The sequence below is a fragment of the Scleropages formosus genome, chromosome 4 (genome assembly GCF_900964775.1).
Source record: "Scleropages formosus chromosome 4, fSclFor1.1, whole genome shotgun sequence".
Taxonomy (NCBI): Eukaryota; Metazoa; Chordata; class Actinopteri; order Osteoglossiformes; family Osteoglossidae; genus Scleropages; species Scleropages formosus.
Genome location: NC_041809.1, coordinates 11,816,914 through 11,844,286, shown reverse-complemented (window position 1 = coordinate 11,844,286; position 27,373 = coordinate 11,816,914). Strand labels below are relative to the sequence as shown.

General features: G+C 37.6%; 1 protein-coding gene across 1 annotated transcript in view; it reads right to left on the bottom strand.

Annotated features, from left to right (window-relative positions):
* Positions 1-5,366: 5,366 nt before the first annotated feature.
* Positions 5,367-27,373, bottom strand: part of LOC108932713 (glutamate receptor ionotropic, delta-1-like) — a 284,710-nt gene continuing 262,703 nt past the window's right edge. Inside the window, 10 exon segments of the mRNA XM_018749280.2 lie at positions 5,367-5,969; positions 7,927-7,969; positions 7,971-8,065; positions 8,824-9,064; positions 10,444-10,610; positions 14,287-14,482; positions 21,592-21,730; positions 22,476-22,794; positions 22,899-23,096; positions 24,890-24,991. Of these exon segments, the coding sequence (XP_018604796.2) occupies positions 5,541-5,969; positions 7,927-7,969; positions 7,971-8,065; positions 8,824-9,064; positions 10,444-10,610; positions 14,287-14,482; positions 21,592-21,730; positions 22,476-22,794; positions 22,899-23,096; positions 24,890-24,991 (1,929 nt within the window). The 3' untranslated portion in view covers positions 5,367-5,540.

Genomic DNA, 27,373 nt, shown 5'->3' with positions numbered 1-27,373 from the left:
TTATGCAGAGATGTTGAATAAACAGCCGCTGATCTATTTTCAGAAACCGCTCATCTAATCAGGTTTTGGACCTTGAAGTCTTAGGAGGCACATGCCACTGCAGAGTACGCACATACATCCATGTTTCTTTTCCTCTACCACATTCATTAGAACTGCAAAATTCAATTGAATTCAATGTATTTTTATAGCATGCTCTTCTCATGCAGTGACACAGAGCGCTTGAACACAGGCATAGAGGAAAGCAACAAATACATGAGACAAAGAAAGAAAGAAGACAGTTCACTACAGACTGGCTTAATACATTATCAATGCTTTTATGAAGCTATAAGTATGCCTACTGGCCATTGAGGAAAGGAACAAAAGAACTCCCAACTGAAAGTGGAGGGAGAAAAAAACCTCTGGGGGGTCCAAGTGCCAGTGGCTGCCCATCCCTCCTGGGCACAAAAGTTAGGTTCTATCAAGATTTGAACTCAGCCCACTTGATTCAGAGACCAGCATGCTAACCATTACACCATAGAACTACCACAATTCTGGTGACTGATTCACATTGTCACCTTGCTAAAACTAAAAAAACAGAACATCTTTCTTTTTAAAGCTATCTAAATCCTTATAGTGTAAAAATAGTGTTTTATTTTGGGGAGCTGGTATATGTAATGTGTGGAAAATCCAATCCAACAAAAAAATTAAACAATGGTTTCTATACAAATTTGTGCATATCTGAAGACATTATGCTCCTTCTTTATATTCATTTTCACCAGTTATCATGATCAGATTTTAGAAGCATTTTGTTACACAGAGTTGCATAATGCAGTGGAAATAGTTCTGAGAGAATTAACATCTTCAAACTATAACATTGAAATGAAGAGAAGGGGGCAGCTGAACGTGTAATAAATATCCATTTTGGGTTCTTCTGTTGTGACAGAGAGGGGAAAAACTCATTTCAGGTTACATGCAATAGGCAACCTGGATAGAAAAATCATCCCAAAACCCTGAGAACAAACTTTTAACAGCAAATAGTCTGCAAACCTTTTGTCACAACAGGTTCCTAGTTCCAGTAAACACGCACATATGTTTATGGCAGCAGCTTGATGGTGCTTCAAAATACCCTTAAGAGTGAACTTTTCTTCCCCTGAGCTGAGATGTGAAGCTGAAGGATCCCCTCAGCAAACTGCTTTTCCATGACATTCAAAGAGGCAGACGGAACTAAGCAAGGCTGACATCCTTTGCCTTGAAGAGATCTTTTATGTATTCTGGATGGAACATCTATGGCCTTGGATACAAAATGCACCACTAGTGAGTGTTTATGGGCATCTTTGTGTCGTCATTATTGTGGCTGCTTGTCAGTGAATGACGACTTTGGAACAGCAACTTTTCCTGTAAATGCTACGGTATAAGTCAATTATTCACCCTATATTGTAATGGACACGAGGCCCAAAATGCATACTTTATTATAACATGAAATTAATCAGAAATAATTAGTTTTTAATGGTTCATACAATGTATTATGTATGTATGCTGAAGGTTCTACTGGATGAAGCAAGCTTTACTACACACATTGTTTATGAATTCTGGTATGACATTAAATAGTACTCATGACACCTTTCTCCAAGGTTTCCAGTTACAGTATTACATTAAACTTCCTATAGTCTGATTTATACAGCAGAGTAATGTGACACCCATTGAATCACATTCATATACCAAGGACATTTTAGAGCCTCCAGTTCACCTGAAAGACATACCATTGTACCCCAGGTGGAAACCAGAGCACCCCACATGAACATGGGGAGAACATAAAAATGCTGTATAGACTGAGGAAAATTCAAACCCGAGTCAGAACCTATAATCCTGGAATTGTGAGGCACAGGTGTTACCTGCTGCAGCACCATGACATCTAGATATATGAAGTATTTCATATATGCATAAAATAAGCAATATTACTGTAGGGCCGTTCCGGAGTCTAGATAGAAAGACAGTTTTTCACATTTAACTCTCTCTCTTTATTGGTACCACAAAAATATGAACACCTCCGTCACAATGTTACGATGTCCTTAAAATGAGATCTTCCTGTATACCTGCAGATATGAGCAGGGTGGTTTAACTGAAGTTCCTCTAAAGGATATCTACAGATAATCTCACACTATTTTCACAGAGAAGAGGCCTTCCTTTCAGTTTAACAATGCACACTAGATGTACATTTCCCATCTTTCAGCCATGAGCACCACCCTCTCTCAGTCTTGTCTGTTATATCCCAAAGTATTTTATATGTTTAATTTGTTTTCAGGAAAGCATATGATATCTCAGCTAATTGCATTTACACTTAGCTAACACTTTGATTCAAAGTGACTTGTAAGGTTATGGTACCTATAAGTATTTACTCATCTACACAGCTGGATAGCTTTTTACTGAAGCAATTTCAGGGTCAGTACCTTTCTCAGTGGTACTATAGCAGCTGAGATTTGAAACTATGACCTTGAGGTCAAAAGGCACCCAAGCACACCACTATGCTGTCAGCTGCCCAGGGTCTTCTGTTCTACATAGAGGAGTGAAACTAAGTGAATAAAATACTAAAGGCCTCAATATTTTGTAACCTTTACCTTCTGATTTTTGCAGAAGTGACAACATGCTGACAGGCTAAAATATTTCTTCAACAAGATTTACTTTACTTTTGCTTGAATCTCAGCATTCCAGTTGCACCATGTTCCTCATGATGGGCAATCAAACAATCCAAAGGAGAGGAGAATCCATCTGCAGCTCTAATAAATCCTTGCTGACAGCTATGAGGTCAATCAGAGGAGTTCTTGGGTTTTAGACTCAAGGATGAATCATCTTTAAAAATAAAATAAAACACCAGAGAGTACTATAGAAGACATCAAACTTACACTATCAGAAAAATGTGTCATTGCACTTGTCATGACAAGTGTCTTTTTAAACCTTTTAAAAATTTGTCTTTATATACCTTGGCTATTGATAAAATTTATACAGTTTTCTTCCCTTGCTTTCCCTACACGTAACACCCTAGCAGGTCTTTAAGACCCTTTTTATTGAGAGTATATTCTGAGGAATTCAGGCTCCCAAGTTTACCCCATTGGGATACCAAAGGGTCTGTGCATGTGTTACATCTACCCTGCACTCGAGGCACATCTTTGGGAGCAATTTGTAATCATCCTGTTTTGTAAAGCATGATGCTGCATATTTTCTCACTGCAAGCACATATATAAATGTATAATATGGTCAACCACATTTTTAGAAGAAAAGATAAGTCTGAACCAACTTAAATAAATTACAATATGGACACCACTGCCCCCCTAGAGCCTGTGACCTCTGTACAGCTCATCTCTGAGAGGTTGATGGCAAATATTGAAGGTCTGCTGACCTTCCTTAAGGCAACTCCTATCACTGGCTATAAAGACTATGAAAATTCAGCAAAATAAGAAAGTTATTAGAATGCCCACAGGTGATTACAATCAAAAATACACATTGTTTAATCCAAGGTTATATAGAGGATTACGTTGTACTTAAAGCAATGGCAAATGACTATATATAAACTTAGTGATTTTTAGAACTTTACCTCTTTTCATATCTGTATATGGTATAATAATGAAAGATCAATAATAGCTAGTATTAACTGTCCAAGTGAAAGGAAGAGGCTTTAACAAATAAAAACCAGAAGTCTCAATGAACTGAAAGTTTAACATTGTAGAGCTCAGAACAGTTCTGAGCACCTCTGGATAGGTTTAAAGTTACCAAGCATAAGCTTCAAGTACACATCGGATTCAAAGCAGTGATTTCATCTGTTGACAACAACGAAGTTCAAAGAGTTTGTGAAACTTTCCATGTCATCTAGTATTTGTCAACACCCGTTGGTTTCCATTGCACAGAACTTTAATAGGGTCATAATAGGATCGAAGTGCAGAGGCTGAGCACCTGAACCGAGTTATGAACACTCGAAGAGAGAATTCTTCTCACAGGGCTCCTGGCAGAGTCTGAGAGCAACTCGCTTTTCTTGCAGATGATTAAAAATTTGAGCACCAGTGAGGATATTGTCAATGTGATGCTGCTGTTCAAACCGCAAAGGGAAGCTTTAAGATTCATGATCCATTTTAATGGTTCAAATCTGGGGGATTTTCACAGGTCTCACCCTTTTCCCTTCACCCTTACTCTATATTTTTAGAATTGCTTAACTTCTTGCTTACCGAGTTAGCAATCCAGCTCATTTGGCATGAATCACGTTTCCCGAAACCTAAAGCTCACCATATTTAGGAATTAAATTTCTCCTTTTCCATCTTGTTTCAGTTGGCTCTGCATACCATAAAGTTGTTGTTGTCACAAATTTACAGTGCAACCTAAGTGGATTGCACATGCATGACACAGGATTGGGTTATAGGTTACTGGGATAATTTATTACTAACTCTATGCAGCCCATGTCTCACATAATGAGGCCTGGCTAGCCTTGATAGGTACTAATTAGTCTGTTTGGTAAGAAACAGGGTTAGATGGGCAGAAGAGGAAAGAATGGGACATACCATTCTTGTGGGCTCTGTTCTTGTAGTGCAGAAGCTTGGGGTTGGCTCTTCAGGGAATAACTTTCACCATGATCATTCATTCACTTAACATAAATTTGTAATCCCCTGCTTTCTGAACCCTTTGTCCTGCCCATCTGGCCCCGATTACTCCCTTTATTTTATTCTCTAAAAAGAGAAATAGCTCAAGAAATTAGCTCAAGTAATCACGTGAGTCATTGTGGGGTGATTCCAAAATACCAACATTATTATTGTAATATTAGAAAAAGGAGCAACAATGTTATTAAAATATACAAGCCTTGTTATAAGTATCAATGCAAATTCTATTTCAGTTATAACTGAGCTTTATCAAATATTTCACAAGGGTATTGATCAGGTATTAGCCAATGACCAAAATGATCAATTGACAAAATTCCTCTCTTATAATGAGCAGAGTAAAAAGAAACATTCATCCATTACTCTCAAGTATTTGATCCAAATAAAACAAAATACACAGTAACTGAATAAAAGCAATTTACTTGGCTGCCATTTTGCATTGGTTTTTTGTTGCTCAAAGTATTTGTCCTCTCAGAAATGATTAAACTAATAAATTACTTCTTTTGCAATAAGTGTACATTCATTTCTTAAGAAATAATTGGGAGACATCTTTTAATGTGGCACTTAAAAAACAATCACAATGAATTTGCGTCTTTATTCATATAGAACAAAATTTACAAAGCCATTCAAACAGTCGTTTTTTTTTTTATTCAATTTTTAGTTTTCTTTTTTTTTATCTGTTTTTGTTTTTTTAAACTTAGCTTCAAAAATTGAGAATATTCAAAATACACTTTGTTACCTCACCTCAGTTTTCTCTGTATTTACAAATATGTACAATAAAATGTCTGTTTTGTCATCTGTATGTGATCTCGAACTTGTGTTAAAAATCAGATTTTTTTTTAATCATTTTTAATTTTTATGTTTGTCCTTTTCCCTCCCCAGATCCCTCCAACTAACTCAGGCCACAGCAGTGACCGGACAGGCTCAGATGGATGTCCCGTGTGCCGGCTCAATGGCTTCTGGGATGGGTCCTCCTGGCACTGGCTGGTATGACAGTGGCATGGGTGTCTTGACGGGACTCTGGCGAAAGAGGCCCCCGTTGGGGGACCTGTGCTTGCATGGGATGGAGGGTATGGTGGAGCTCCTGTGAGGATGTGAGAGGGGCAGGGTTCGCCCAGGGCCTTCGGCCAGCGTCCTGCCTGCCCCACGTGCCGGCTCCGGAAGGAAGGTGCTCACAGACAGGCCCGTGCCCGGGTAATCCCGCATGGGCTCCAGCGGCTGGCTGGGCGCCATGCTGCCGATGTCCAGCGCAGAGATCTCGATGGACGGGCCGGGGATCTGCTTGTGTGCCAGGTCCTCGTCCATAAGGCTGTTCATACGCCGGTGCACCTGCTCCAGGTTCACCTCTTTGTCCTAGAACAAGGGAGACGGAGAGGAATGGAGACATGGACAGGCTGAGACACACCACTAACCACTTTTTGCCAAGCTGTTTCATGCAATTCATCACTTTCTGAAGTTTCCTGAACATCCACACTTCAGTATTCAGTTATTCAGTATTTATGTACAGAAGCCTTAAATTTAGATAAGATTTGCAAAAGCAAGTACTCTACCAAATTTAAATAAATAAATGAATAAATCAATAAATAATGATGGGTAAAAGCAACATTAAATTGAAACTGAATGCTTAAAACACAATAGATTATAATCCTATATGAACATGGGTGGATTTCCTGCTTCATTAATGTCTATGCATTCTGTCTGTAGAAATACCATTTGTGATTACTGTGCTCAGTAAAATTATAAGTGAATTTGCACAATTCTGATTTTAATTGCTTTGTACCCTGAAGGTTTAGTGTAGTTTGAGTCAGAGCCAAAAACTACAAATAAAGCTGCAGTTCCTATCTATGACACAGCTGGGATATAATTGAAGACTTATTACAGTAAGGAACGGCACAGAGTAAAATACAGTACAACATAATGAAACATCATGTAAAAATGGTGAATAATAATGGAATACCAACACCCTGATGAAGTAATATATGCAGCATTGTACTACATCAGAGCCTGGTTGTCGGTTGCATCATCATCATCATCATCATCATCATCATTATTGTCAGTATCGTCACCATATTCTCATATTTATATTTTCTTGCTCACCGTTTAGATGTCATAAAATCCTAAAGCTGTGAAGTAACTGTGGGATTATAAATACATCAAAATAATTATGACGAAAAAATAAGTTACTAAATACACAGCTCTTCACAATATCGTCTCCTTTGATTTGTATCTGAAACTCATTCCTGTCTGAACGTTTTATTGCCTTTCAGGTTGCGGTGTGCTTTGTAGCGTGCCCTTTGGCAATTCCTGTGATGTGACAAAACAATCATCTTGCCTCAATAAAATACCGTTTTATCTAAGCAAATATATCACAATGACACTTTTATTCACATCAGTTGCCTTATACCTGGTTATGAGAAGTAATATCTTGTGGTGGAAAAAAAAAGAAAGAAAATATGAAATGTGCATTTTAAATAAATTGTCACTTCTACTTTCTCTATAGAGGTGTAAAAGGAAGCATGTTTGGGCGTGAAGATACTAAAGTCAGTTCTCCTGAAGTATAGACAGCAAGGCTCATGGGATGAGAGTGGATGCATGGGGTGAAGATGAACATATACTCATGTCTAAGATTGCCTTGCTTGATGGAAATCTGCAAATTAACCAGTTTTGCCCTGTTTCTTTCTGAACCAGAGTACTCACTACATCAATTATGCAATGAACAATTCAGCTGCGGTAACATTTTTTGTACAGTTATTGGATATGTGTGCTCCCGATTTCACTGGAATAAGACGATTAAATTATTTAAATTTTGAAATTAATCAGAAAGAAAATTTAAAATACAAGCAACAAAAAAAGAAACAAAAAACCTTAGCCTGTTGTATTAGCCATTATTCTGAAAAGTAATGATTTTAGTAGATTAATAATAATAATAATAATAATAATAATAAGAAGAAGAAGAAGAATAAGAAGAAGAAGAAGAAGAAGAAGAAGAAGAAGAAGAAGAAGAAGAAGGAGAAACAAAACCAGTATTCCTGTACATTTCACAGATTTATTTTAGCAGTACCTGGGCTTACCAAACTTGAATCATTAAGCCTTGTCCAAAACGTTATTTTCTACAGTATGTGGGACAAAGCTACTTATGGGAATTTCTAAAAGGTGGCATGGTCATCCCATTTCATGCAAACAAAACACTAAATAGATAAATAATTGTAACTGGAGACTCTGGTGTGAGATGGTGGGTGGAGGGTTGGATGGAGCCCTCGGGCCCCGGTCAAAGTGGCACACATTGTCATCTCAGGAGGTCTAGCCTGACCTGTATCAATAGCCTCTGCTTCATCCCAGTCTCTCTCTCTCTCTGTCCATATGTCCTTCCTCCCTTCCGATGAAGCAGTTGTAATATCATTATATGTCAACGGACCAGAAACCCTTGCCAGTCTGTAATCCTTAGTAACCTGCACGAAACCATAAAGAATGGTGAACACAAGGAATAGCCGTACATTGTGTCCGCATTGACAGATAATTGCAGTGAGATGTCAGACAGTAAATTACTAGGGATTATGGACTGGTCTGATTAATCCGTGTTCCCGATTGCTCGCATGTCTAGATAGAAAGGGTGATACAAGCATTTTTTTTGCTCACACTTTAGTTTATGGATCCATATCAATGTTTTCCTCTTAGTAATGCTGCCTGGGCTCAGTAAAGTATCCTTACATGCAGTGTTTAAATTGTTCCCTCATTACAAAGTCTTGAATTGATACAAAGTTTTGAAGAAGTACTTAAGGCATTGTATTCTTGAGTGCTGCAATTTGCCTATATTTTCTGTTTGTGTTTTGAAAGCAGTACCACAAATTATAATAATAACAGATTCACGCTGATTCACAGAAAGCAGCCACCAGTCGGTTTATTGTCAAGTTTTGTCTCCTTCCAAACAAGATCAACAAAAGGAAAAAAAATAATAATAATGTTGTACAAAAAAATAAGGAAAAACAAAGGAAAGAAAAGAACATCTTGTTAAGGACTTCGGCTTATTAGAAAATATACAAGGCAAGTGTGATGTAGTAAAAGAGACTGCGATTTTGCCAGAGCACACCTATAACTGCGTGTACTGGAGCCCTGGCCAATCGAGGCTCGCGTCTGCGGCTGGATCCGTAAAGTAGAGTGTGGCAGTGTCCTCCCCCTGTTCTGTCCTCCTGGCTCTGTTCTCGGTCACCTCTTTGGGCTCCTCGGGCCGGCAGCGGTTTCCACTCCACCACACCTCCAGGCCGGCCACCAGGCAGGCCAACAGCAACCCTGCAGCCAGAATGCAGAAGACCCCGGCGAAGCTGTGCAGGCCAAGCGCCCGGCCCTCAGGCTGTGCTCCGCCATGGCTTCCCAGGTCACAGCGACCCGATCGAGGCCACCACTTCTGCTTCAGGATGTCCAGGTCACCCCTTTCTTGTAGCTCCAGCACTCTGCAGCAAACGAGAGAACAATGACTATGTAACATCACCTTGTGCCATCATATTCACCTGTGGCAGCATATGAACAGCTGGGATCTTCAAATAAATCTGTGATAATGCGCATATACACCTGGTGTCTTGAAAATTATTCAATATATGCATTTCTCAATATTTCTTGGAAAATCATTAACAGCAATATTGGCAACAGTATTGTGAACATTTTCATGAAGGCTTCAATAAAAAAAAAGATGCTTTCTTGCTTTAACATTTAAGCTATATGTCTGGACTAAGTAAAACAAACAATAGCTCATTATTGCGCTCCGCCACTAAGAAGACATTGATATTGATCTTCCTGCCCTAATTGTCATTATGAACATTACAGCCACGTCATTCTCAGTACACTGTATAATGCATGTAAGTTTTGTTTAATTTGCATATTGTCCTAGTTCAGACCATCTGCAGAATAAATGCATAAATTGCATTGTTTCCTTGCTTATGTGTTAATTCATTTCAAAAGTACTTTCATGGTATAAAACTGTATTTGACCTACTATGATGTGAAATTTTGTTTATGCAGCTGTGGTTTTATGATTTTAACAGAAGACTTACATCAACAAACAGAACAGTTCTTGAAGTCCTTGCTGAATTGTTCTTTGTAATTATATAAAGAGAGCACAATCAGCCTTAAAGAATGATTATAAAAGAAAAAAGTGGCAGCTGCATATGGTCTTGTTTAATGATATAAGCCTTAAACATTAGTTTCCATGACTTCTGATGTATCATACTGCCTATATTTAGTAGTGATACATTTAGACTGTTCCAGGCATAAAGCTTTTCATCAGACCTGACATAAATTGGTGAATGTTATGCAACTGAAAAGTTTAATTTCTCAGTTGAAAGAAAGAGATAAAATCATTTTTATGTGAATTTCCACATTTCACACATAAGAATCCCAAGAGTAGAATTTTCTGAAAAATCTCACAACTAATTACAACACAGAAATTTCACCACCTGTGCCAAACACAGGCAATTATATGTAATTATTTCTTTTATGGAAGAGAATGGATTTCACTGTAATTTATACTCATTTTCACCAGAAAAAGAAGGGTCTTAAGTAAATGTAGTTTAAAAGCACAAAGGCAAAGTATTGTGTTTGGTACAAATGTTGTACAAACCAGCTTCAAGCTCCTGTTTATCTCCATCAGTCCTTTAGAGCTGGGTTAAAACAAATTCTGTTATGTCAGTTAATCCTGTACTTTTTGCAACATGACAGGAAATGAAATACATAACAGGTAAAATAGTAGGGTAGAAGTTCTGTGATGAAGTAAATTGGGGCCACATAAGAAAACACTAAGACAAGGAACAGACATGTAAGGCAGAGAGAAGACTCACTTCTGGGAGAAGAGGTCTCTGTAGGGACTGCCATGCTGCAGTGCGATCCCATAGCCCTTGCTGCTCACACTGTTCCCAGTCACAGTAATAGTGCAGTCGTCATCAGTCAGGGCTGCATACTCCACTACAGCCATATCCCACAGGAAGGCATAGGGCTCCTTCTTGGCCTTGATGGGGGCATACAGGGCATGTTGGCAGGGGTAATACAATTCCAGATTTAACTTTTCATTTTGTCAGATCTCTGTGTGGAAGCATCCCATGTCATTTTTAACTCATCAGAATCCATCCATCCATCCATCCATCCAGGATCCAATGGCTTGTCCAATACAGTTTCTCCATTGCCTAGAGCTTATCCCAGATGCACAGAGTACAAGGCAGGGTATACCTTGGAAAGGACACCAGTCTATTACAGGGAAATCACACAGACACACTACAGGCAATTTAGAATCACCAATTCTCCTGTCTTTAGACTGTGGGAAGAATCCAGGGCATGTGAAGAAAATTCATGTGAACACTGTGAGAACACTCAAAGTCCACACAGAGTTAGACAGCCAGACTCAAATCGACAGCCCAGAAGGTGTGATGCACCAGTGCTACCTGCTGTGCCACCATGGCATTGATCAACATTGAAATGACAAAATAGAGCACAAGAAGAAGCTCAGTCCTGCCTTCTTCTGACTGCCTCTATTAAGAGTGTGCTTCATGGAGTGAATGAAAAGGTGCTTGGATCATTTCTATAAAAAGGCAGGTTTGTCACACCACAGACTACAAGGACTCACATAACAAAGGCTGCAATTTGAAAAAAAACCAAACATAAATAGAAGTTATGACACTTCGAAGGCCTGCAAACCAAAAACACTGATTGCTTGGCTAATTTCAAGATAGAAGCTTTTTTCCTTGTCTTCCAATTTCCACTGTGCCCCTGTATTTGACTCAATTGGCCTTTGTATTGATTGACTTTGTTAAGTACAAGTTGAGAGTGAGGAAGCGCAAAACTCTTCAGAAGTTGTCTTGAACAGACAGAACATGAACAAGAATGTACAAAAGTTCTGGACAATCTAGCCCCTATCGGAACAAAATTAGAACTTGCACTCACAGTGTGAATGTGTCAAGACATGACGTCTACTTCAGTAGAGAAGGTTAATTTTCCATTCAACTTCTAGTGCAGTTTCTTGAGGATTCAGAGTACTGGAAATTCTCTCTTCCAAAGACAGCATGCTGTCTTTGATACCTCTAGTCCATATAAATCTATCTGTTTCTCTAGGAGGTGAGACCTGCTGCATATAATACCATGCCTAAATCTCAGACAGGGCACAAAGGGCAGCTGTGAGTGGGAGAAACAGAGGACTGTGAGAGATTTCTTCAGCAGCTCCTGCTATAGCCAGTCAAATACAGAAGAGTAATCCTTAAAATATCTGGAATCAAAAGGTGTAAAATGCACAGTTCCCCAGTGCAAAATAACCAACTTTTTTGAACTTCCATTTAATATCCAGCATGCTCCCACAAAAAGAAGATGAAAAGTACAACAAGTAGTGCTTCGTTTGAAGTGTATTTGAACATGATCCTACTAAACTTTTTCTAAATCCTACTTGTCACACTCGGAATTCCTGGTGTGTAGTGTTCAATGCTGTCCCAACAAAAGTACACAATTATTATTATTTTTCAGTAATGAAAAATGTCCAGAAAATATTTCCATGTATGGAAGAATGTTGTGAATGTCTAGACTATTTACTTTTCAACAGATATCCAGACAACTACATGTTCTGTCTTACTTTCAAAATGTGTAAATATGTAGCTGTGCATTTATTATCAATAACTACTGGTCCATTTAAAATCACACTGATCTGGAGCTATACCTAGTAAACAAGTGGGAGAACTTGCAGATGAGATCCAGACCATTAAAAGGCACATAAACCCATTTTTGTTTACACACTTACACTTAAAGGACATCTACTTCTGACTTGCATGTTTTTGGGAGGTGGGAGGAAACTTGTGCAAATGTGGCAGAGCATGCAAACATTATTAATGAAATAATCACTGTAACTTCAGGAGAAATGTTAATTTCCTTCATGCCTGCTTTGTGATATTCTGTTCATGAATACATACCATAACAGTTTTATACAGTATACAGCTGTCTTTATTTCTGTTTTAGGTTGATTTTGTTATAGTTGAAACACAACATCTCATGCTTGACTACCATATAAGCACTTTTTGCCATGTATTAAACAATCCCTCTAAGTTGTCTTGGAAAAAGGTGTCAGCTAAAATATTAAAAATAAAATCCAAATAAAGCACAACAGTAAGACGAAAAGTCTCAGCAATAATTCTTATAGAAAAGCTACTCCCGTACTACTGCTTCTACTCCCACTACTACTATTACTAATAATAATAATAATAATAATAATAATAATAAAACACATTTTCTGAACCGCTCGTCCCATATGGGGTCACGGGGAACCGGAGCCTACCCGGCAACACAGGGCGTAAGGCTGGAGGGGGAGGCGACACACCCAGGACGGGACGCCAGTCTGTCGCAAGGCACCCCAAGCGGGATTCGAACCCCAGACCCACCGGAGAGCAGGACCTGGTCCAACCCACTGCGCCCCCCTCTAATAATAATAATAATAATAATAATAATAATAATAATAATAATAATAAAAAAATCAGAAATCCTGTAGATTTCACCAGATTTATTCTAGCAGTACCTAGGCTTACTAAATTTGAATCATGAAGCCTTGTCCAAAATGTTCTTATATACAGTATGTGGGACAAAGCTACTTGTGGGCTTTCAAAAAGGTGGCATGGACATCCCATTTCACGCAAACAAAACACATAATAATAATAATAATAATAATAATAATAATAATAATAATAATAATAATGTGGAAAACAATGTTGACTGACATGCCAGGGAAGCTCTGTGGTTGTTAAACTAGGATGTTCCCAAAATTGTGCTTTTGCATTGTGCTGTGTCAGTGTTATTATGTCCCTCAGGCATTTATTCTACGAAATTCAGCTCTGATATCAGTGAAGAAATATATATTCTTAAAACTTTTCTTTCTTACACTGCATATCCTCAGGCATTATTCCTAAACATCCAGAAACTGCTACAGTGTGATACATTCATATATAGTTTCATTTTGAGTTTCCTTTGCTTGAATAACTTACCTCCTCTTGTTCCCCTTCTACATTAATCCATTAATTTTTTGTAAACAACACACCTTGGATGTCATTTCCTATCTTTTTAAATATAGCACTGGTAGATTCTAGGAACCTACGACTCTTTAATTCCTTACCGTCTTGTTTGAGCTACTTTTGCAATTTTATTCACTAATTTATCACTACCTTATGTACTACATACAAACACCTACAAATGTTTCTCATTCTGGTGTTTGTATCTTCAGACTGTTAATTAGCTTCATGCTTTTTTCATAAGCTTCTTGAGTCTTAATCACCAGATTTCACCATAATCTCAGTTACACTTCATTCAGATAATTCATATGGGGTAAATGTGATTATTATGCCTAAGCAAAACAGAGTTCAATGATGCTTAGCGTCTGCGGTAACTAATAGGTGTAATTGCAGTATAATTGTGGAGACTAGTGTGTAAAACCATATTAGGTCATTTAAATGTGAGCATGTGTTTCTGACAATTAGGAACAATTAGAAAAGCAAGATAATTTCAAGATGAACTAATTAACTTATTCTAGTATGGTGATTAATTCCTACAAGTCATCTCTGTATTTATTGTCTACCTCTGTGCAATCTGCGATTTGCGAGGCAGAGAAAAAAAATACTGCAAATGTGCTACTATGAGAGAGAAGATAATCGGCTCTGTCCCACCTTGCGAATACCTTCGGAGGGGCTGGAAACAGAGTTGTCGCGCCCGCTGTTCTTGCTGATGGTCCTCCAGAGCTCTGCAAATGTGCTGTCCTGCTCCAGGGGGTTGGTGCCTTTGGCCTTGAAGTAGTCATACACCGCAGAGTCCCTCACTGTGCCATAGGCCAGGTCGTTCTGCTTGGAGAGGTCTTGGAAGGTCCTATGGAGACAGATATGAATTAAAAAGGAAAAGATTTACTCTTGAGGCTGGAGCTCAGTATGGACTCTGCCTGTCAACTGTATGAGCTGGTTGAGCCCAAAGTGAATTAAACAGTCACTGTTCACTATGGACCAAAACCCAAAATCAAAATTACACTGACTTCTCGGATTCTGCAGACATCGTAACTCATAAGTCATGTATAGAAATAGATGAATGTGCTATATGAGACTAATGTCAACAATTAAATATAACCACTGTAAAATTTTTAATTAAAAGGTAAGAAAAAGTAATAAAATTAATTACAGAACATAATGTTGCATGTCCAAGCTTAGCTTCTGGAATTTAATAACAAAATATAAAATAAATACATCAATGCAATAAACAAATAAAACAAATAAATCAATCAAAAAAAAAAAAAAACTTTACAAAGAGATTGAACTGAAAATCAAATAAAACAGAAGAAAGCAGCCAGCTGAACCGTGTGGAATTGCACAATCATTATTGGGAGGGAAGGAATATTAATCTGCAAGTAAATGAATGCATTCTTACTTATTTATGCCTCACTGCATGTGTTGTTCTCTTTAATCTACTGCTTGGCTGACATGCTGTCAAATAACTTGTAGGTCCTCATTAAACAATGCGCACGAACAACATCAGTAAAGAAGCATATATGGAGCTTGCCTGAAATGCTTGAACTACTCTGAACTACTGAGATTAACAATGGTTTCTTATCTCGTTTGAAAACACACTAAATTATGGAACAATAATTTAAAATGGTATTAAAAAACAATAACAGAGACTGACTGTAAAACATAAAACTGCAGATAGTATAAGTAAAGATACTACAGACAAGGCTTTCTTACGATAGACAGGACTTCTATGAAACAACACTGTCAAATACAAATGCTTTGACCACAAAAACTCATCATTGCATATGCATGTTTTTGTGTATTTCAGTAGAATTTGGAAAGAGAGTATTGGATTAAATTAACTGGAGTGCAAGCATGCCATGTGAATATGAGGTACAAAGAAGAATGAGATAATTCATTCTGTAGATTTATTTCAGGAAAAGAAAGAAAGAAAGAAAGAAAGATCAGGGGACTGGTGCGATGTGACCCTGTTTAGGAGAAGTGATTACTAAATTAAACGGATGGATGGAAAAACATTGAGCAGGAGTACAATGCTCCCAGGCACAGGCAGTCCATTGTGACCATGTATTCTTATTCAGCACAGATCCTTAAAACATCTCAAAAAGATCCAAAAGAAACCCAAGACATTTTAGCACTACGGATGGCTTTATGGTGGTTTTAAAGATTTGGGGCACTTCTCGCACTGAGAAAGAAGTTGCTGCTGATGTCAGGTTTTCTTGCCTTGAATGTAACTCCTGAACATGGTTTCTGGATAACAAGTGAGTGCTGATGCAGTTTTTTGAGTGACATCAAGTAACAGGTCTGGTAACAATGGCTGACCACAGCAAGATTATCTTCAGCTGTGCATTCATAATCACAAGCCTTTACTTCTTTCTTTTATTTCTTGTTTCTATTGAAACAGCTAAACAAAATTCACAGAATAAAAGCCTGATATTGTGGTTTCCTTTCACAAGAGTGCGTTCAGTGCAGTGTGTCAATGACTGTGGTCCCTTTATTTCAAATAAATACATACATAAATAAATAAATAAATGACAAGGCTGACTATAAAAGCTGACCATTCAAGGTCCCGTGACCTTAAAAAAATAAAACAAAACACACAAAAATGCTAAACTTAACAAAAGATTCCCTTTAGTTTTCCTTTGTGGCACTGCCATCAAAAATTGACCTTGAATTCAGACACCTTGGAAACTATTGATTACAACCAGATTAGAATGAAACCTTCAAGGCAGACAGCTATAAAATGGTCTAATTGTGTTAAAAGACTTTTTAATTAAGCTTTACAAGTTTAAGTAAAAATCTCTTGTGAGTTTACATAATATATGTTCTCAAACTGCAATAATGAAGCACAATTAAAAAAAGGAAAAAGCTGTAATTGAAACATGGATTTTTCAAATTACAACTGACATTCTATAATTGCATAGCAAAATTTTACCCATACTATTCTGAGTCTGTAAAGACTTGTGGCATTCAATTATTTAAAATGAAGAAGTAAATTGTGAAGCTTGTAACTAGTATAACGAGCAAAGAAATTTAAATGACATTATACTGCAACATTATAACATTAACATTACGTGCATTTCTTCTGTCTATGCCTTCTTTAAATGTCCTTTCTGCAAACTAATTCCTGAAGTTCAAATTGTGTTATGAATGCAACAGTCCAACAGTAAAGCCAATAGTGTAATAGTAAAGAACAGCACTGTTCACTGCCGTGTCCTTACTATTGACCTCATTTGTAATTGCTCCCTAGATACTCCTTACACAACTTTTTGCCTTCTAGAAAGCACAGGAAAGTTGACTTCTGCCCCTTCAATTCATGTCCCCTGTTGCTATATCCTCTCTTCACATTCCAGATCGCTTTGGGATCTAACAAGAGAGCTAAATGTCAAATTAGAGGAGCATTTCTGCCCCCATCACTAACATGCAACACTCTGTGGGTGAAAGACAGGTCAATGAAATGACCTCATACCACAGCCAAATTGGCTGTCCAATTTAGACCTTCCCTCTTTTGCTAGAACAATGCTAGTTTATCGCTCCTCAATGCCACTCAAAGTCAACACCAAGAAATGACACAGTCTTGTGACTTGAGCTGAACCAGCCCACCAACCTGTGCTCAGGTAGAGCAGTTTTAAAGACTGAGCATCTTCATTACAAGCAGATACTGCCAGCCACTAAATCCGCATGGATTAACTTCTGCTACGATGACAAATTAAAAATGCTGTTATGCTGTACATACCACAATTCTGAAAATGATTATCATTTAATATTTCTTGGCTTTTCAAATGTTATTATTTGAATGGCCTCTTTAATGCGTTTCTTGGGTGTAAGCAGTGGCCTCATGAAAGAAGCTTTTAGCTGATTAATGGTTAATTTAAATAGTAAAAAATCATTGTGGAGACAAAAATCTGGACAAAGAATTAAACCAGTGTATTCAAAAAGAGATATACATACAAATAATAAAATACTTCTTAATTGACCTTTTTCATGCCCAGCAGCTACTATTTGTTAGCAATGAGGGTAGACATGCTCCTCTCATTTGGTGTTAGCTCTCCTGCTTGGAAACAAAGTGATCTGGCAATTGAAGATAAGATGGGACATTAGGGGACATTTATTGTAGAAACACATTAGAAGGACAACATATTAAAGTATAGGTCCTGACCAAAGTTGTCCTATCTTGGGTTCTACCAGAAAAGGGAATCCTGAATTTAACCACCAACCAAATGCAAACGTGCCAAAATGGCAATGTTTCTCAATTAACCAGAACTGTATCTTGCATTTATGAGCCTGGATTTTAAATTGTATAATCCTCAACAATACTTTCCTTATCGGTGCCTGAACACATGATCAGTTGATGTTGCTTTAATTATGACTATATGTCAAGTGTGAGCCCATGTGTCATAGCACTTTTCTGGTGTTTCCTGGAAACCACCTGTGTCGCAGTGAACCAGAAGGTCATCCAGCAGAGACGTAACTTTTTCTCCAGCTCTCGTGAGCAGTTAATACTAAATAGTCCATTTATCACCTTGCCAATTAAACACGGATATTTCCTCATTTTCATTTGTTTTATCAAGGAAAGGGTAATAAAGTGGCTAAAATACAGCATTTAAAAAGTGTTTTGGTAGCTTAGAGGAAAAGTTAAACTCTATACTTTTATTTATCCCTCATTTAGTAGTCATTAGGACTACATTAAGATACAATACTTAAAGTGGAAACTTTGCCCTTGGAAAACATTAAACATTAAATTCCTCCCATAAATATGCAAACAGAAATTGGGAAAACATGCAAATGTATACTTCTTTTATCTGAATTAGCATACCAAGGCAAAAAAAAAAAAAAATGCATTAAAGGGCGTACTTGTTGAATAAACAACTAGTGTCCTCACTTTACCTTACTAGGAAAAAAAAATGCTGTGTCAGAAATACATAACAAAAACAATTTAATAATTAATTAAGAAAATTAAAACATTTAATTAGTAATTCTCTCATGCAGTAATGTGGCTCTATATTAACTGTTCTAGAGGTTATTCTTACTTATATTTGTATCTAAACAAAAACAGCAAAGATCACATATGGTCAGAAGCTCATTAAGGAACCCGATGAACCAAGTGGTCGGTTCATGGTTGATATGGAGACGTATTTGAATGCAAGGTTTCATATGAACATATAGCCTTAATCAGCAATGAATGTTAAAGTCCAGTTCTTAGCAAGCTTGTTTTATGCCTGCTTAATGTTTTTGTTCATGAACACTTATCAATTATTCACATTCATATTCGAACAGTGCACATCCAGTCTTACAAAACACAAGGATAAATTCAATTAACAATTAATAAGGAGAGGAAAAGCAACACAGATTTCTAGCCTATTGAAATAATCACATCCCTTCAGTACAATGTCTAGGGGAAATGCATTTCAAGTGTTTGACCTTGTTTTGAAGAACAACTTTGCTTGGATGACTGACAAAGTAAAAAGGGAAAGCATCAAAGCATTCTCTTATATTTTAATGCCCTTTTATGTTTTATTACATATAGATCATCCCACCAGTTCCTGGTGGTCTGGCAATACTGCTTTAGGATACCATAATGGTAGCCCATGAAAGGCAGTATTGTCTATTAGATCAAGAATGCCTCGGTTTATCAGCAGCATAGTGTATGACTCCAAACCGATCACACTCGATTCTCATTTACCGTGAATAAGAACAATTGGCTTTTCTAAAATTAACATAAGGTGTATAGCTCCCAGAGAGGACGTTAAGCTTTGTGTCATTACTTACCCTGCCACCCCCCTGACAGATTGAACACAGATTGCTTTGTGGGTTTCAGTGGCACTGTATAATACATTTTATTTCCTTCACAAGGCTTTTAAACAAGACTCATGGGCCAAAGGAATTTTGGAGTTATAGCTGCATAAAACCACAAAAGTGTGCCATGGGGATTCCACTGGTGTAAATATGGTATCAAATAATCATTGTGAAGTATTCAGTCACCAGTGAACATGAAGAGGGGGACAAAATATTAATTAAATTAGATTTGTATGGTATAGTGGACCCAAATAACAAGACAAAAGTTGAGTATGACCACAGCACAAAACTCATTTATGATTAAAGTTCAAATTTATTGTCTATACGTAGGGTACAGTAGGTGAATCCCACTAATGCTTCTAGAGTAATTTGTTCCCTTCACGCATGCCAGGTGATTGCTCCCACGGGATCTGCATATGGCAAAGTCGCTATTTCAATTATTCAAACTGTGCACCTGTTCCATTTGATTAATTTCAATACCCCGCATGCCTTTGTGATATAATGGAAGTGCCGAAAGGCGAACTGAAACTGAAAATCAAGCAGATTTATACACAATAATTATTCTTATTGTTTCTTTTATGCTTGAGTATGTGCAACACTTTACATGACTCAGACAGATTGTTTCCAGATGTTTCTCCTGGACACTCATTATACTTGTTAGTGCACTCAACCATTTATCTTCTTTTGTATTTGTGCGTAGAACACACAGTGTGGAAAAGATTGGTGCACTGTTGAAGACAATCTCTGATGGAATACATATCAGAGCTTGTGGTACAATCCCTTCTCATCTCCTGCCGCAACTCACACCTGCCTACCCAGCATTTACTCAAAATCACCATAATCAAATAGAAATTTATTGACCACTTTGGAGACATGCACATAATGGATGATTCAAATGATAGGCAACACCTTCAAATGTAAAAGGCAATAGAGTCACAGCAAAGTGGGAAATAAATCGGTTATACTCTCTAAAAACCTTGTCACTGAAAAGCATTCATGTATTATAAGCACAGCATTTTCTGAGATATGATTCCTCTCATTTATGTGTACACTTATTGCGATGAATCTTCAGTAAAGCAATAGGGTGTAAATGATTATGTTCCATATGTCATCACAATTACAGGTATGTGTTGCTTTGGCATTTCTGCTCAAAATTTTTGCTTATAACTAGACAACCAGCTAAATTTGAAAGCATGGATTTTCAATTTCAATGTCAATAAGTTTTGTATTTATTTTTTGTTACTAAACAGATAAACAATATGTTAAATTTCAGATATAATCAAACTGGCATCCAAATAAACTTCACAATGTGAAGGTTCCTATAATATTTCACTTTTTCAGGCCTTGCAGACTTTAACTATAAGACATTTATTCAGTGTTAAAATACAGTATAAATAGCGCTTTGTGATGTGATTCTCCTTATTTATGGACCTGCTAATGGGTAATTCCTGCATTACGTGTATACTGTACATAATCACTCCAAGAGACCAGAATTGTGATTCTGAACAGCAATGTTCAATTTCAGTCACAGCACCTAACCCCTCATCAATGCTGTCAAATGAACTGTTTCATCAATCCCACACTCTGGACTCAAAACACGAACACACCTGTAGACATACACGCATGCAGGCAGACACAAACATGTTTGCACAATGATGGGGCATCCCTGCTTCTCAAATGAACTGTGAAGCTGCACCTCAATGTGTTGTTAATGAAACAATCATCTGCATTGCATCTTAAAATCCATTAACATGCATCACAACACCTGCTTTCTGTAATAAATCAAAACAGTGAAGAGTGTGGGGCCATTAGCATTCTTCATGATGAAAAAGACAGTATTTTTCTCCATTGCTATTACACTTTACATATGATTTCTTTCATTAGCATATTTCAAGTAAATCAGTTATTTTACCGTTTATAGGACAATGCTACACTTTTATCAATTAATGGACCTCTGTGTGTGTGTGTGTGTGTGTGTGTGTGTGTGTGTGTATAAATATGGGGGTTTTGGTTGAGGTGGCTTGTTCTAAAGTATATGTGCAGACAACCTTTTGATTGTACCCCTTTGGAACCTTGAGCTCAGTTCTTCTGCACTATCTGACCCACATCGACCAGCAGGAGTGCCCAGGTCCTGTGAGGTGTTCAGTTGCAATGGAAGAGGCCTACCGCACAGCGCTGTCCATGCGGGACACGGTGAGGTAGGCTGCCAGGTTGGCCGTGTAGGAGGAGCACACAATGAGTGTGAAGAGCCACCAGCTGCCCATGACAATGCGGAGGGCCATGGAGGTCACAGCTGAGTCACCTCCTGCAAAGACAGAAACCAGGTCAAGCAATGCTGTGACACGATTCTACACAAATAAATAGCAGTGCAGCCATAGATCTATAACTTAGGGATTGTGAATTTTCAATGAACACATGAGTACAGTGTTACATGAATATACTGCATCGGAAATTTCCATTGACGCTAGATACTTTACATCAGAAATGAGGACATTGAGCTTGGGCTCATGAACAAAGATGGATATTCTCATTATTGGATCAAAAATTAAAAAAAAAAAAAACAAAATAAGAAATCCCAGTTAAATTATTTAATACCAGATGATTTAATGACAGTAAAGTGGTTACCCTGATTTGCCTTTAGTAGATGAATGTGTGTTATATACATCTGTTCCACATTTATCTACAACTTAATGAGGGGAAAAAAAAAAAAAAAAAAAAAAAAACAGAGTTCAGAGCAGTTTCATGTAGACTTACCCATTTACCTGACACTTTTCCCCAAAGCCACTTACAGTGTTAAGCTACCTACAATATTATTCACCCATTTGTACAGCTGGGTAATTTTAATACGGGCAGTTTAGGGTAAGTATCCAGGTCAAGAGTACTACAGCTGGAGGTGGGATTTAAATCTACGACATTTGAGTTCAAAGGCAGTGATACTAACTACTACACTAAGAGCTTCTGTTTTAATAGCTAAAATACATTCTTGGTCACTGCCTGTCATGACAAGTGCAGTTTGTGTGCACATACAATAGATACATTTCAAGGCATACCTTGCTGAACAAAGGCTCCATATACTAGCCAGATGGCACTGCTCAGAGAAGATGACTGGTGGGGTGCGGAGGGGTTTTGGTTACGTAATGACTGGATCCGCCTGAGGACGAATATCAGAACTCCTACAACTGGGATGGCAGCGGCAATGCAGGCCCACACTGCCAGGTCAAAGGGTGCAAAAAGTGAGAAGATGTTAATCTTGTCCTCTGGCTTGTGTAGCAGGATTCCTACAGAGTAGTCCATGTAGCGCATGCTAAAGTCAACCACATTCTCCCGTTCTGGAGTGATGGTGATCGCAGACACAGCCAGGTCAGCCCTCTGTGTGAATCAGGATGCAGCAATTAGGGTTAGAAGGCATCTCATGGAAATAAAATCTTATCAGCACCACTAAAACAAACAAGTAAACAAATAAAAGGTCTTGCCTTGCTGATAAGCTCCCCGATCATGCCATTCCACGAACCGTTGGGCAACTGACTGCCATATTTGCTGTCTGCAACCTGGTAGATCTCATACTTGAAGCCCAGCATTTTGGCAAGTGCATCAAGAACATCTATGGAGAAGCCTTTGTAGCGCTTGGGCTGTCCGAGAATATTTTCAGCTACCATGACAAAGGGCTCCTCCTACAACGTGAACACAGTATTTCAATAGCAGAATCCATATCTCAAAAAAAAGTATAACTATGAATCCCAAATAAAAAGTGATGATAAAGTACAAACAGGAACATAGATTTTAACACCTCTTTTAGACGCATGCAATATATGTTGAAACAATATCACTTTTAACAATAAACGTGTAAGGTTACCAGTGTAAATATTTAATATGTAAAGCAAACATAAACTGTACTGACAGTGTGTGTGTGTGTGTGTATTTTTAATTGTATATATGTATATATATTTGTAATTTGTATCATAAGTACCGTGAAAATAATAATAATAAAAAAAAACTGCTATAATTCAAAAGTAATTTGACTTCTGTGTTGCAGCCCAAAATGGAAATGTATAAACTTGCATTTATAATACATCATGTAAAAAGTTACACTTTTCCGATTTTCTGAATTTCAGTTGCAAAACTGCAATGCAAAAGTGAGCAATTGTCAATTTCCTTACAGTAAATTTACCCTCTCTAAATTCATGAAGGGCTTCCTTTGAGCTTGGTGACCTGAAACACTTAGTCTGAGGACACAGCAGTAATTCTGGATTGATGACTTGTTGTCTACATTTAATAGGACAAATGATGATCATTCATGCGGTTAGAGCGAGTGAATGAAAGCAGCAGTCCTGGGGGCAACACCTAATAGTATGATTAAACATCATTGCTTGAAGGGAGCAGAGTTTGGGTAAAAGGAATGAGAGCAGATCAATCTTGACGAAGGCAGAAGCTCACAACACCAGCACCAGCAGCACTCAGCTGACTAAGGGAGTAAGAAACAATGCATCATATTACTTCCCAAACTATTTTTTCTGAAAACTTTGGAAATAATTTTTTGCAGTTTCACGTGGTCATGTCAAACTCCAAAACAGATATTTTATTCCATGAACTTTATATTTTATGCTTGTATCCCATGCTTCGAAAAAAAAAAAAAAAAAAAAAAAAAACTCACACATATTACAAACCAAAAAGATTTTGCCACTTACTGCTGGCAACCTGGCAATTGTCGTTCTCTTCCATTACTAAACCAACTACATACAGTACTTCTTACCACACAATCTTAGCCAGTCTCAACCATTGATTAATCTAATATCACAATCTAATATCTTAACTGAAATAGAAGACAATGTAAGAATAATAATAATACTACTAATAATAATAGATCTCGCATTTTTCTGCAGTGAAACACAGAATACTACGGTACTTAAAGTTATTAATTTCAGTCATTCTAATTAATTTTTATGGGAGCAGTGCAGGATAAATACCTTGCTCAGGGGTACTACAGTGAGAATGGAGATTTTTAGTTATGCTACAGCACCTGTAACAACAGAGTGTCTGTGTGTTTTACTGAGTGAAAGATGAAGGAAGTGATTTCTTTACATCATAAACATGTATAAAACTATCAAAATTCTGCAATCCAGGGTGTACCCTGCTTAATGCTAAATGCTTCCAGGATAGACACAATACTTACACAACCCTGCATTTTCAGGTGGTTATGAATGAATGAATGAATATTAAGTGTTGTTGTTATCATTGTCATGCATAAATAAACCTTTTCGATTTTAACTTTTAGAACTAACAGTTTTAAAACGTATTCCTGTAGGAAACAAAAAGCTGTAAATGCTTCATAAATCTCCACTGATTATAACCTCATCAAATCAAATATGTCTTTTTATGCATGCAATTTATTATAGCCTTATTTGCACATTTGTTTTCCATGAAAGTCAGGCCCTGACACACAGATGGAAGTACTCATGGTCCCTACCAGTAGTGTCACAACTTTGACTGTCACTCCCAGCATGCCATTCTCAATGCGACTCTCCTTCAGGCTGCCGTTGAGCCCTCGACTCGAGTCCCATGTAGCGACCTAGTGGGAACCCAAGGGGACAGGGGAAAGGGGGTGGAAGGGGAGAGAGAAAGGGATCAGTCACCTTCAACACATAGCTTAGGAAGAAAACCATGATGGTTTAATAGCATTAGAGAAACTGATTGAATGTACATCTTTTCAACAGTCAGTTAATTCTTAATAGAATTTTGGAGATTACCATGTATTGCATTATCAAAGTCTTGCAAATTGTATGTCTGATCATGACACCTCTTTCAGACCTACTTGTAGTAATACAGAAAAGGATACACTGGCCCATTGACTAACTGCAGCTATTAAAAAAAAAAAAAAATATTTGTTACTAAATGGGGGTGTGGTGGGTTTGGCCTATGCCTGGTCTCTGATGGGTCTGGTGTTCGAGTCACACTCGGGGTACCCTCTGACGGATTGGCGTCCCTCCAGCCTTGAGCTCTGTGTTGCCGGGCTAGGCTCCAGCTCACCGCAACCCTGCTTGGGACAAGCGGTTTCAGTCGTGCGTGTGTGCGTGTGTCTGATGAAACTTCCCTATAACCTCAAAGTAAATTACTCTAGAGGTGCTATACTGTAACTTAAATGTTCTAAGACACATTGCACACATACATAGACATACAACACACACATAGTCACACTAGAGAACAAACACAGTCACACACATTGAGTCAACATTTTCTGAGAACAGTTTACATCTGAAAGAAAGCACCAGCCCACAAATAGAAAAAAAAAAAAATCACCACTATTCATTTATAGTGGGTTTTATAATTTCAATTTTTCATAGTAAACATAAAAAAGGCAGTTTGTAACACTTCAAATCACACAAAGTTGAAATGTTATATTTCACATATTTAAACATTAAAAACATAACTGCATTAAAAATACTCTTGATCTGTATTGCACAACAAAAGAATGGAATTCTAGAAGGATGAAAATTTTTATAATAACAATAAGCATATTGTGTGGACAACATGTCAGACAATAACGTTAACACAAGTCAGTGTAGGGACATAACTCATAATTATAAGCACTAACATGATGCTGGTGAACTATATCCTCAAAATGGATAAATGCCATCACTGCTGATCTGTGCGACTATGCCTGAAATGTGAAAACATCTGTACCAGGGTTCTCATTTGTATGATAACAAACAGTTGTCATACTATGATACAAAATCTATGACGTAAAATAGTTGCTATCTGAGAAAAAGATTATTTGTCCGTCCAACTCAGTAAACTTAACTTTCACTACTGTGACAGAGAGATGGAAAAACGTACATTTAAAGAGCCTGAGTTGGGGAAGTCACCAATGAGGCGTCCCTTTGTGCACTGTAATTCACCACATCTGACAGTGCTGAAATAATGTGGTTCCAAAAACCTTTCACAGAAGGTTCATGCTGAAAGGTGTACATGTCATGAAGTACACCGACAGACATCAAACTTAAAATGATCCTAGAAAACACTTACATTTATTCATTTAGCTGACGCTTTTCTCCAAAGCAACTTACAATGTCACAATGTTCAAGTAATTTTATTGGAGCGATTTTTTAGGGTAAGTACCTTACTCAAGGGTACTACAGCCAGAGGTAGGGATCGAACATGCAGCTTTTACTGACAGACAGCGCAAGGGTTCGGATAAGAAGTCTTACACCCGTTTCTCTTATGGCATGTGTGCCAGTATCTGGTGAAGCAATTTCAGAATATAATTTGGAAACAATCTATCTCATTTCTGATATCTTTCCAGCTATTTCCATCAAAGGGGTAGAAGTAGGTAGCTCTAATGAGACTTTTATTTGAGAAAGAATGGCATTATGTACTTTGGATACTGTTAGAGGAGTCCACAGCAGTAGATTTCATTTGTCCATTATGAACTTGGTCTCCTGGCTAGCAAAAAGCCTTAGGCTTCCAAATGAGAAAAAAATGCAATGGAATTATAATTTCCATGTTAGATTTTCTTATTCAGTAAGAAAAACTGTTTAAAACAGCAGCCAGAGCATAACCAGCTTAACATTCTGATATATGTACATGCATACACATACATACATAAATTATTTGTAAAAGGTCTAAAACATGTTATTTATGCAGTGAAAATTCAACAGAGGAGTCTTAAATACTGGCAATTTTGAGATTTCATGTAGTATGCTCCATGCGGGTCATGGTGCGGTATGAGAGAGGGTCTCCCAGGTCTGTGCTGCACCTATAGGAGCTACAAAAAGTTTTTGTGATTTTTGGAAGATGAACCTTTATAGAAGACTCAGGGAAATCGTTAGTATGCTGGACACAGGCATGTAACCTAAAGACAGAACATTCATCTCCTAGGAGGGTTTGGTTTTTCTACCCTTCAGCAAGGTATGTACCTGAATTTCTTCAGCACAAAATACAGGTGTATAAATAC